The following is a 13,463-nucleotide window of genomic DNA, read 5'->3' as shown; positions in this document are numbered from 1 at the left end:
CTGTACACAAAGCCAGATAGACTTGTCGCTCCAGTAATGTTCACTTTCTGCTGAAATGGTTGCCTAGGATGGCAGTGTGGTATAACTTGTATGTAGAGTTAAAATATCGATAGCCTTTAGTTAATGAATTGCAGATAAAGATAAGGGAGATTTAAAAGATCAATCCTTTGTAAATACAAGCTGGAAAAACTTATGTGCAGGTTTGTTGTGAAATAAATATCAAATATCTGATCTGTGGTGTAAAATTTAACAACACATACTCGGCAGCCTTGATCAACTAGTACACTCGGTCTTTGTGCTCTGGATTTCTACATTTGTTTCTCTTATGCTGTTTTCTACCCCTCATATCAGCTTGCAGCTCAGACTCCAGTGTCTACACTCAATGGTCTTTTGTATGTAGACACTGAATAGGCACTGTACAGTCTCACTCCTCCCTCACCAGTTCAACCTCCCTCCCTCTCACCCCTCCTCTTTTACGCTTCCTAGCAAGTGCTTGTCCCTTGACACAATTACTGACGTCACAGGTGGCTTGATGAGCTTCCCTGCAGTGCTTTGTTCAGCGTGATCAGTTTTGGAATCAAGTTGAGGGAGGAGGCAGCTGGCTGCCTGAAAGCATCAGGTGTGCGTACAGAGGCGGAGAGAAAGAAGAGAAGAGGAACCGCAATCAGATGAATGAGCTGCGCTGCACAGGACATGTGATAGGACAGCAGGACTGTGCTGGGTCAATAGTGGCATGTTTTTGTCTGAATCAAGATACAAGGACAGCCGTTAGAGGGAGATGAACTTGTATTCACTTTTTGGGAACTGGGCGGACTAAACGATTGTCAATAAATTACCATTACCACTAGTTTGTCTTTGGACTTGCGCATAAGGGTAAGAATTTCTTCTCCGCTCTTTTCACAATAATCTTTTAGTAAATCTCAATTCTAAGCATGTTGTACTTTTCCAACACCTTTTCTCCAGTGTTTTTGCACGAAATGCAGCGATTCAACTAAATCTAGTAATTGTTACCCTTAATGTTTACTCTTAAAACAATGTTATGCTCTTTCTTTTCAATTCCTTCTCATATAAATGGGGGAGAGAGAAAAAACAAACTTTGTAGTCCAGCTATGCAAAGCTTAAGAGCCATGATAGATGAGGAAACATTCAGGAAAGTAAGTGAAATAATGCTAATGTTGATCCTACCCAGGGATGCATTTTTGATAAATCAAGCTTTAGTGAAAATCTAAACATTACCCTCACAACGGAGTTTTTATTTATCCAGGCTAGTGTTTTGATATTATTGTGGGAAATGTTTTCACTGCACCTTTGCAGGCGAACAATCTATTCCCAACTTCAAACACAGTTACTTTTCTCTGCATGGACTTTTTGCTAGATCTGCTCTAAACCTCATTCGAAAGTTGGCCTCAGTCCAAAAGAAGCAATGACGTACTTCACAGTCAGGATTCTCTAAAGCAGCAAAAACACTGTCAGATTCAGTTCAGCACAGACAAACGCACACTGCCATGTGTGACTTACTATAATGACTAGGGATGGGTATCGTTTAGGTTTTATCCGATACCGGTGCCAAATCGGTACTTTTGAAACTGTGCCGGTGCTCAAACCGGTGCTTAAAGAATGGAGAACACAAAATTGGTCCAAAAACCTCTCATGTTCAGCTGTTTTTCGTAAAAAGATAACAATGTTAGCCTTTTCTGCAGCTATGGGGCATATATGGTATCACTCTTGGCTGGAAGCAGTGCTTAAACAATGGAAAAAACACAAACTTTATCCTAAAACTCTCATGTTTAACTGTTTTCCACTTTTTCTTTGGTCATTTTAGCCTTTTTGGCCAGGGTGAAGGGAGTATCTGCCATCAAACAAGAGGACAGCCGCATGTAGCTATGATGATGTTTGCTAGTTCACCTTACATGCATTAATATAATAACGTGGTTAGCCTACTCAACGTAAATTACACACGAACAACATTAAGCTACTCACGCAGAGAAGAACGGCTGCTGCTGCCATCATCCGTCATCATTTCTGCTACACTGGCAGGGCTAGGGGCCAGGACTCTCCTCTTCGTGTTTTTGGGGGATGTTGCATAACAGGCAACCCACCCGCAGTAGATGTGCTCGGTGTGAGGTCTCACAGCAAGCTATCAAATACGGCGCATTTCTCGGCTTTTAAAAAAACGCTATGCGTCGCCAGGTGTTTCATCGGATTTGAGGTGTTACCTCCTTTGACAGTATCACAGTATCAGCTTAAAGCACTTGTTGCAGGCTGCTGAGTTTGCATATTTTGCTGTGAAGTACAGCCAGACTTTTGACCGCTTTGCCTTGGACATTTTTAATCTGTAGCTCTGCTCTAAAAGAACGTACGTACCTGGACCCACCTACTATCCTCGGAAACGTAAAATGATTGGCTAGAGGTGTATCACAGCTCAGGGAAAAAAAAGCACCGAAATGTGCGCTGCTTTTCGGTCTGGTTACTACCGTTTATGTCAGAACCGACACCGGTACCCATCCCTAATAATGACTAAAAGAAAAAATATTTAAGGAGTTATGCTTTGATCAGAAAAGGAGGGGACGCAGATGATCATTTTCTAATGGAAACCTAATTTAAAGCTGTTATTAGAATGGTCACTGTAATAGGTTTATCTTTCTACATTATACATAAAAATATAATTTTTAGCAACTTTTGTGTATGCTGTTACTTCACGAAGACAAAATTATTGTGTGGGATGGTGTTTAATTGACGCCATGATGGTAGAGGAACCAGTAATCCAAGAATGTAAACAGCAACTGAAACAGAGTTGCACAGTGATGACATGTCTATGAAGCAGCAGCAGCACATAACAGGCAATTTAGTTCTGTCACAACACAGAGCTGTCCTATGCTGGCAAAATGCCTCCCTGTGTCACTGACTGGAACATTTACAGGCCAGGCCATAACACTCCTACAACTCCGAAACATTCGAGAATCTCTCCAGTTGGAGAGCTCCAAACATTCTGGAATGCTTCTGTCCGTAAGGAGGTCAGCTCTGTATAATTCATATATACAACTGTTACCAAAAGTACATGTACTTCTTGTAAGTCCTTGTACTTCTATATTTCTAATTCTTCTCCTGCTCTCTTTCACTATAAGTCTGAAAAGTCCTCCCCACACACATACACACTCACACTCTTTATTAATTTTGTGCTCACTCACATATCTTGAGACCAGTGTTGGGTAAGTTACTTTAAAAAAGTAATTAATTACTAATTACTAATTACTTAATCAATATTGTATTTAAAATACTTATCTAATTACTGTATCTGAAAAGTAACTTAATTACTCAATAAGTAATTTAACTAAATACTTCTTAAAATCCCTATAAACCTTGAGTGGACAAACAATAGAAATGAAACTCTTTAAATAATAAATAATTTTTTTTAAAGATGGAGACTCTACAGTACGCAGCGGTAGCATCTCTTCCACAATGTAGCCTGTAATTATTTTTTAAGCTCACCTTCAGACGCTTTCTGTGCTGCTGAAGTAAAATCAAGTTTTGCCTGCTTAGCAGGAGTTGCCGCGGCGTTATCCATGGATGATGAACAAGGATCACTCAGAAGTGTTCGTCTATACTCTCGTGTCAGGCGCTTCAGTAGACTACTCGTGCTATTAACAGCAGCCGATAGTTTTTACATATTACTGTAATATTCTTGTCTGCTTGTTTCAGAAAAGTGAAGAGACGGGAATATGTCCATTTCATAAAAGAGCCACAGGCTCCAGCAGAGTCCGACATCTTCCGCTTTAGAATACGACTATGCAGCAAAGTGGCGCGAAATGACGTGAACCTGCACTACAGTGATGTTAAAGCGGCAGAGTTTACTTTTACCTTAAGAAGATAAATTATTGAAATTAAATAATGATATTCAGCGAGTTTAATTATTTTACAATGTAACGCAAGTACATTGTAAGTAACTGTAATTAAAATACCTAAATATGAACAGTAATCAGTTACTTTTCCACTGAAAAAGTAGAGTAATTTAATTACAGTAATGCGCTACACCCAACACTGCTTGAGACACTTTGCAGAGGCCCCACCCCAGATTAGGAACCATTTGACTAAACTACAAAACTGTACAAAACCTTTTGAGGATTGGGGGTGGAAAGGGGTAGTTTAATTTGGTAATTTTCTCTCTAAGCGATCTTATTCCACTAGTGGTTGACAAGTTGATACCAAAGAATACTATGTTTTGCTAAGCTGTCGTTAATTTTTAATTAAAAGAATGTATATGCATTGGGTTCACACTGGTTCAGATAATGTTACAAATTCCAGGTGGTGAGTTTCAACTCGTTACTTATGTAGCCGAGTGAGCAGATGGCTCGCCTTATCGCAGTCTGCAGGAGGGAATGCAATATCACTTTCCGTGTTGATGCATTATTTATTTCACAGGAAGCTGAGAAACAAATATGTTGTTTTGTCATTCCTCATACAGTTCAAATTCTTTCTGTTTAAAATATTCATTAGATACAATTACATTATATACAGTATGTAGTATGTTACCGCTTATTCACACTCAACTTGGAAAAGGTGGAAATACTTTGCTGCTTATGTATTTGAACAAGCTGGACCAAATTGTGAAACTACATTCACTGACTTCATTGGAGCATTTTGAAAGATTGTACTTATTGATCTGTACCTACCTGCTCTTCGACAGGTCTCTGTTGAAAAAGAGATCTTAATCTCAGTGAAACTCTGTCTAAATAAACTAGACAGCCAAGGTTAACTATGTAAGTGTAACCTTTCCCTGTGGGTTCATATTCTTTAGCACCTTAAATTATAGGCCACACTATAGCACTGCTGTCCATGTAAAATTACTGGTTTGTAAACCTGCTATTAGTGAGCTTCTTTAATTTTTTTTTAAACCAAAATAGCTGTTGTTCCTGCCCTCTGTCAGAGTGTTCCCACTGAGCAATACATGTACCAAAACCACCGTTAAAGCTACGCATTCAGTGCTTCCTTTCCTAAATGACAAATGCAACTTTCACCTGCCTTTGTGGTGCATTTTTCTTTTCACTTTGCTTTTGTGTGCACTTCTGCACACACAACCGAACAAAGATTATAGTCCCTGTAATCAAATTACAATTAAATAACCAAGAAACTATCTAAATCAATCATTAATTCCCCCAGTTTTATCTTCTTCAGTGCCTTGTGCCAGCAGAGTGCAGAGCAGGTACCTGAACTTTAATCTCACAGAATTGATTATCTTGTTAATGATTTTACATCTTCAATGCATTTGAATCTGGATACTGTAGAACCTCTGAAAAGAGAATCTCAAATTAGAAAATATTTGACTCCCTCGTGTAACTCTCAAATGCACACCTTAAAACAGATAAGTTGTAAGCTGGAGAGTAAATGTTGTCTCGCTAATTTAGAAGATCATGATTTAGCCTGGAAAGTAGTTTGTTTCTCAAAAGCGCTCCACAAAGCTAGAACATCTTACTCGTCTTCACTGATAGAAGAAAATAAGAACTCTAGGTTTCTCTTCATCATTGTGGCCAGGCTGACAAAAAGTCAGAGCTCTGTTGAGTCAAGCATTCTTTTAATCTTAACTACTTCATGAATTTCTTTGCAAATAAAATCCATCCAATCATTTCAAGTGTTCTTGTTATGCTGTGTCAGCGACACACCCGCTGAGGAACAAATTCTGCTTGGTGATTCTGTTTTGAGACGTGAAGCTAGAGAAACCAGCAACCATAGATAATTGTCTTACAGGGTCCAGAGCAGGCAACACTGAGGGAACCCTAAAACTCCTGGCTAAAGATAAACATAAATTTGTAAAATTATAATTCACATCAACAGTAAAGACACTTGGTTAAGTCAATCGAAGGTCACTAAAATTAATATTAAATCAGTGTGTAACTTTGCCAAAAGAATATCGAACTCTGCAGCTTTCTCTGGTCCCCATTCGCACCAGTAGTGACGTGTTTAGCTGCATGTTTTTCTTAATTTGCCTTCTGTCTGAGTGGTGTCAAAAATAATTATGTATGTTTTACAGATAACTGGGAAACTTTCTAGGGCAAACCTGGTCTTAAGACAGATGACACACATCCCACTTTGGATAAACCAGCTCTCATTTTTATGAATCTGGCCAAATTGATTAAACTCCCCAAAACATGACTATCCAGAGTTGAGACCAGGAAGCAAAGTTGCAGGCTTACATTTCTCTCTGCAGCTTCTTTCTTACAAACATAAAAAAAAAATCACAGGAGTACCAATATATCACATACAACTGTACCAAAGAGTAAAACAGTGAGATATGAGATTAATGCATGTTCTAACTCCCTGTTAGAACATGCATTAATCATTTGTCAACAAACTGATTCACCATGCCCTACAGAAACCTGGTTACAGCAGGATGATTATGTTAGTTTAAATGAATCAGCACCCCTGAGTTATACTAACTGTATAATAACTTTTTATTTGTTGTTATCTATCATCCACCTGAGCCTTACTCAGAGTTTCCATCTGATTACTCAGGCTTTTTATCTGATTTAGTGCTCAAATAAAATATTTATTGTGAGTGATTTTAACATACATGTAGATACTGAAGACGAAAGCCTCTGGATGGCATTTTTAAACTTAACCTCTGACTACCTTCTCTCAAAATGTAAAAGAACCCATCCACCACTTTAACCACACTCTAGGTCTTCTTCTAACTTATTCTACAGAAACTGAACATTTAACAATATTTCCCCAAAACCCTCTATTGTCGGATATTTTCCAACATTTAAATTTACAATAAAGGATCACACAGAATTGGGGAATACATTTCATTACAGTACATGTCTTTTTGAAGGTGCTGTAACCAGAGATGGGCAGTAACGCGTTACTTACAAGTACTTACAAGTAACGCGTTGCTCGTTTTCAAGTAACGAGTAAAGTCAGGGATTACTATTGCAAAAACGGTAATTAGATTACCATTACTTTCCCGTAGGAACGCTGCGTTACTAAAACCGTGATTTTTTGCGAGAATGTCTCATGTAAGCAAGTGCGAGTTTGTGACAACAGCTGTGTGTAGATCAACAATGGATAACATATCAAGTGCGGGAGAGAGTATGAGCATGCAGCGTTTAAAGTGTGGAAGTACTGACCTTACTTTGAGTTTGATTCCATAAAAAGTGACAAAAACATTAATGTCCATTGTGCGTGGGAAGAAAACTTCTTTTTACAGCGAAAAAAACCCCTAAACATCCAAGCAAGCACCGAGTGCGCTGCGAGGTAATGGGAAATTCACAGAGAAATTCGCGGATTCTTCCACTGACCGCTGTGGCACACCTGCACCAGGGTAAACCTCCGCCTACCCAACTCCTGCTTTACAGGTGAAAATAGAGCAACAGGACCGCTAGTCTTTGACTTTATTTATTTTCTTCTGTGTTTTACTTGCATCTATTTGAAAGACTGAGTGTAAACACACACAAAAAAAAAAATGTATGTGCTGGAATGTGCACAAAATAGGTTTGAATATTAAACAAATTTCTTCCAGTCAGAGAATGTTGCATATAATCAAATTTTTGCTTGATGCATAAAGTTAAAAGATTAAAACTAATAAAAGTTTTAAAAAGGGACCTTTCCATTTGATTACATTTTGTATGATGGATTATGTAGAAAAAGTAGAATTGGGCTGAAAGATCTATCGCTTTATCACCTATTCAGGTTGTAAATCGTGTTTTTAAAAAAGTAACTAAGTAATTAATTACTTTTGAAAATAAGCAATCAGTAAAGTAACGGGATTACTTTTGGGGGGAAGTAATCAGTAATTTGTTACTGATTACTTTTTTCAAGTAACTTGACCAACACTGGTTGTAACTAACTTTATAGATATAATTCCCCCAGTTTTATCTTCTTCAGTGCCTTGTGCCAGCAGAGTGCAGAGCAGGTACCTGAACTTTAATCTCACAGAATTGATTATCTTGTTAATGATTTTACATCTTCAATGCATTTGAATCTGGAGAACCTCTGAAAAGAGAATCTCAAATTAGAAAATATTTGACTCCCTCGTGTAACTCTCAAATGCACACCTTAAAACAGATAAGTTGTAAGCTGGAGAGTAAATGTTGTCTCGCTAATTTAGAAGATCATGATTTAGCCTGGAAAGTAGTTTGTTTCTCAAAAGCGCTCCACAAAGCTAGAACATCTTACTCGTCTTCACTGATAGAAGAAAATAAGAACTCTAGGTTTCTCTTCATCATTGTGGCCAGGCTGACAAAAAGTCAGAGCTCTGTTGAGTCAAGCATTCTTTTAATCTTAACTACTTCATGAATTTCTTTGCAAATAAAATCCATCCATTCTTTCACTTGGCAAATTCAGGGTCACAGGGGTGCTGGAGCCTGTCCCAGCTACCGTAGGATGAGAGGTGTTTGTTGCAGGGTTAACACAAAGAGACAGACAACCATTTGCATTCACATTCAAATCTATGGGAAAGTACCCTGAGGTAACTCATACAGACACGGGGAGAACATGCAAACTCCACACAGAAAGGCAGAAGATGGTGGAACCCAGGACCTTCTCACCATGAGGCAACAGGGCTAACCACCCTGCTATTGTGCTGCCTAAAAATTTATCCATTAGAGAAAAAAATACTCATGACCATTTTAAAAACATTACATTGTGTACAGCTTCTTTCAATACCATTGATATTTATCTAGAGTCTTTTTCTCCAGTTGATCTTTCTGGGTTAACTCCAGCTCATCACAGTACTGAAACAGCATTAGTGAAAGTTCCAAATGATCTTCTTATGGCCTCTGATAGTGGACTTGCCATGCTGGATCTCAGAGCAACATTAGATACTGTTGATCATAATATTTTATTACAGCAATCAGAGCATGTTGTCATTACTGTTGACCAAAAATATTTTTTACAGTGATTAGAGCATGCCATAGGCATTAAAGGCCCTGCGCTGCAGTGGTTTGAATCATATCTAGCTAACAGACTCCACTTTTTTAATGTAAATTTAGAGTCCTCTTACACACTAAGGCTAATTATGGAGTTCCACAGGGTTTTGTATTAGTTCCAGTTATGTTTATGCATGCTTCCCTTAGGCAGTATCAATAGAAGACATAGCATACATTTTCACTGCTATGCAGATGATACCCAACTTTATCTATCCATGATGCTGTATTGTACAATGCGCAAAAAATCTTATATAGATGGTTAGACGTTTTCTAACTAGATGCTTACTCTGGATGGCATTACCTTGGTCTCCAGTAACGCTGTGAGGAATCTTGGAGTTGTTTTTGAACAGAATATGTAGCTCAATGTGCATATTAAACAAATATGTAGACGCTTTCTCCCATTTGCACAATATCTCTCAAATTAAAAATATCCTGTCCTGTGGTGATGAGAAACAAGTTGATTATTACTATAGACTACTGTCATTATTTTAATTGCAATTTTAATTGTAATTAATTATTATTAGGGTGTCTTAAAAACTCCCTGAAAAGCCTTCAGTTGATCCAAAATGCTGCAGCAGGAGTATTGACCGGGTTTAGAAAGAGAGAGCATATTTCTCCTTTACTGGATTCTCTTGATTGGCTCCTTGTCAAATCCAGAATCGAATGATCCTACAAGATTTTGAATAATCAGGCCCCATTTCATCTTACAGACCTCATATTATGAGGATGAAGAAGAGATTTGTTCTGCGTTTCAGGTGAGCTGTTCTTCTGCTGGACCATGACTGGCAAGCAAAGAATCCAATGGAGGTCCATGTGCAAAAGCCTGGTCCTGGGTACATTCCTGACAAGCTGCATGATCTTTGTTTACTGCCTCTCCACTTCACAGGTCCACTTCAGTCTGCCTGAGTAAGATGGTGTGGATGTGTTCTGTAGAAACCCTCATGTAAAATTTGCATTTGTCTGCAAGGAATATATTTCACATTCAATTATTTAAGTATTTAAAAAATGCAAAACTGAAGTTTTTTTTTAAAAACAAATATTTTCTTTCTAGTTTCTCAAGTGCGATGGGTTGATGCTTTTGTTTATTTTGTGTCACATCATTTAGAGATAATTTCCACAAAACCCCATATGTCTTTATAGTTTGTTCTCCTTTTCATCTATGTAGGGTTCCGGTGCCTTATTCCTGCGCCCACCGTCCAACACAGTCCCACCCCAAACCAACCATCAACAATTCAGACACTGCCTACACCTGTACTCCTAAAGTTGATATCATGTTCATGAAGACCCACAAAACAGCCAGCAGCACCTTCCTTAACATCCTTTTCCGATTTGGAGAGAAACACCAGCTCAAATTTGCTTTTCCCGAAAGCAGAAATGACTTCTTCTACCCATCTCTTTTCCAGCGCTCCCAGGTTAAAGACTACAGACCGGGAATGTGTTTCAATATTATTTGTAATCACATGCGATTCAATGCACCTGAAGTGTCCAAGTTGCTGCCTGTGGACACATCCTACATCACCATTCTGCGAGACCCTGCAGAGCTTTTTGAATCCTCCTTCCACTACTTTGGCCGCCTGGTGCCTTTTACTTGGAAGATACCAGGTGACGACAAGCTGACTGAGTTCCTACGTGATCCCCACAAGTACTTTGATCCAGAGAGTTTCAACTCTTACTACCTCAAGAATCTGCTGTTTTTTGACTTTGGACTGGACAACTCTCTGGATATGAATGATCCGCGAGTGGAAGAAGGAATCAAATTCATCAGTGACCGTTTTCAGCTGGTCATGTTAGTGGAACACTTTGAGGAATCACTCATCCTGCTAAAGGATGCCCTCTGCTGGGAGATGGATGATTTGCTCTTCTTTAAGCTCAATATCCGTAAGGGATCCACTGTGTCTAAATTTACTCCTGAGCTGAGAGCTAGAGCCCTTGAGTGGAATGCTATTGATTGGAAGCTATACCAGCATTTTAATCAAACTTTCTGGAAGAAAGTAGATGCGTACGGGCGGAAGCGTATGGCTGCGGATGTGGCAGAGCTCAAGAAGAGGAACAAAGAGATGACATCTATCTGCATTGAGGGTGGCCATGCTGTAGAAGCTGGCAGCATCCAAGAGACAGACATGCAGCCCTGGCAGCCAATCGGAGAGAAGTCTATCATGGGCTATAATTTAAAAAAGAATATAGACAAAGCACATCGGAAGCTGTGTCGCAAGATGTTAATGCCTGAGATTCAGTACTTAACAGAGCTTGGGGTGAACCTTTGGATTACCAAGTTGTGGGGCCATGTCCGAGATATAATTAACTGGTAACTGAGTGTGTGAGCACCAGAGGCCAATTTAAATCTGAAACAGTGTATTAAGAATTACTGCATGGCTGATAGAATGGGAGGTTAATGACGTATCATATTTCCTGTCTCTTTGCCTGTTTGAATTGTACATCATTGTGCACTGTGATGTACATCATGAGAGCTTATGAAAAAAAAAAGTTATGCTCTACAAATACTGAATCAGTTTACTGCATGCAGCCGAGGCTTAGTATTCTCCACTATGAGTCCATTTAATTGTTCTTACTCCCAGATGTCAGCTTGTTCTAATGGAGCACTTGACGTAACTATGAAGTTCACAATGACGTTCTAAAGCATGTTGATGGATTGATAAGAAATATTTATTTACATCCCTGAGAAACTTCTGAGCATTTTGAAAACATGGCAGGAATATCAGTTGGTTTGAAGTAAATGAAGTCTTTGATGTTCACCTGAAAAAGTCAAAACATTTCACTGACTGATTCCCCACTAAGGACTGAAATATATGTGAAAATATGCAACAAATCTGTGGAGGACAAAATCAGTCATGATGTTAAAAAGTATGTGAGTATCTCTCTCTCTCTCTTATTTATATATATGTATGTATGTATGTATATACATATGTACGTATGTATGTCTGTATGTACATACGTACGTACGTATGTATATATACACGTATGTATGTATATGTACGTATGTATGTCTGTATGTACATACGTACGTACGTATGTATATATACACGTATGTATGTATGTATATATACATATGTATGTATATATGTATATGTGTATATATATGTGTGTGTGTGTGTGTGTGTGTATGTATATGTATATATATTTTTTAAACGAATGGCATTAGCTATCAGTCTACTTGAGAGTCCTATCACTACAAATTCTAAATCAAATCATCATTAATGTTATCAACTATAAACGTGTTTCTCCATGTCTGTCATGTAATATGTTTAATAAATAACAACAGAAGAATCTATAAATGAAAGAGCCATTAAAAATGATGTAATTAGCAGTAAAAATACCTTAATTTTATAGGATAAATGTTGCATTTTCTTCATGTGAGAACTTTACTGTTCCATTTTTGTTTGCTGCTTAAATCTCAATGATAATCAACAATAATGTGTTGCTCTTGCCAGTTGTTTTGGGAGGTAAAGTGACAATGTGATGTGACTTGTGTAGAGAGCAGGAAAATAACCTAAAACATGTGTCTGTCAAGTAAGGTCCTACCTAAATGTACAATGACCAAGAGTGTCAAACACCACTCGGATGTCTACACGGCCTTATTATCAGAACCACTCATAAGAAATGCAATTTCATTTCATTAATTTATGTTTGTAAATTCACCTATAATATTTAGTCAGTATTTCTTTCCATTCAGTATTGCTTATTCTTAGTGTTTTGTATTATTAATGATTTGATTTTAACTAATGTGCAATTTCCTGATTTTGTCCTCCATACAATAATCCATTGTTACTAGCAATATATGATAAGCTAAGTCTCAGAATAAAATGAAATGTAATATTGTTTATTTAAAACAACCATTTAATTTTGTTGAATGCCCTGGGATTATTCTGAATGAATGTACACGACGGCTCAACATCTCTGAAAATAAATGAGAAATATATGTTCCTAAAAATGGTGGGTTAAGATAAATGGCCATATTGTATCAGCCTATGGATGGGTGAATAACATTTCACAAGTTTCCTGTTAAAATGAGCATTTGGTGCCGATAATGCCTCAAAATTATAGTGGTTCCAAACGGACCTAATAAAGCATTTATTTTGAAGATCAGTGTTAGAAGATTGTAATTAAATCCAATGCTATTTGCTGTTGTAAAATAAAAAATAAAACATGAAAAGTTCAATGAGGATGGTTATGTTTTTAACAAAAACTGCATGATCACAATACTTTTTCATTGCTTGGAGATGTCCTTAACATTTGTGCTAAGACAGTTATAGACTTAGAAACACTGTTAAGTCTACGGTTTTACATATCAGGATGTACTGTAATGGAAAAAAATATGTAACCCTTGACAGGAATTAAAATTTGACAAATAAAACCTGAAATGAACGACATTTGACATATTACACTGTGCCATTATTGATAATTAAAAGATTACACCTTTCATTTCTGACTTCATTGGAATTGAGATTTCTCTGCTCGGTGTGTCCAACCCAACAGACAAGGAAAAATCAAACACAGAGGGGATTTTGTCTGACTCCTGCTTGT

General features: G+C 37.8%; 1 protein-coding gene across 1 annotated transcript; it reads left to right on the top strand.

Annotated features, from left to right (window-relative positions):
• The first annotated feature begins 345 nt into the window (after nt 1–345).
• Nucleotides 346–13,255, top strand: gal3st1a (galactose-3-O-sulfotransferase 1a). The gene is made up of 3 exons (XM_085425440.1): nt 346–873; nt 9,677–9,827; nt 10,087–13,255. Exons 2-3 carry the CDS (start codon nt 9,700–9,702, stop codon nt 11,228–11,230), a joined length of 1,272 nt encoding a protein of 423 aa, XP_085281566.1. The 5' UTR covers nt 346–873; nt 9,677–9,699; the 3' UTR covers nt 11,231–13,255.
• The last annotated feature ends 208 nt before the right edge of the window (nt 13,256–13,463 follow it).

The sequence above is a fragment of the Rhamphochromis longiceps genome, linkage group LG12, assembly GCF_057381845.1.
Source record: "Rhamphochromis longiceps isolate RC_006_pf linkage group LG12, R_longiceps_female_GT1.1, whole genome shotgun sequence".
Taxonomy (NCBI): Eukaryota; Metazoa; Chordata; class Actinopteri; order Cichliformes; family Cichlidae; genus Rhamphochromis; species Rhamphochromis longiceps.
This window is presented reverse-complemented; position numbering and strand designations above follow the sequence as displayed.

Coding starts and splice junctions, on each gene's coding strand:
- gal3st1a (XM_085425440.1), top strand. CDS start 9,700: ATGACTGGCAAGCAAAGAATCCAATGGAGGTCCATGTGCAAAAGCCTG. Junction 9,828..10,086: donor GTCCACTTCAGTCTGCCTGA/GTAAGATGGTGT, acceptor TCATCTATGTAG/GGTTCCGGTGCCTTATTCCT.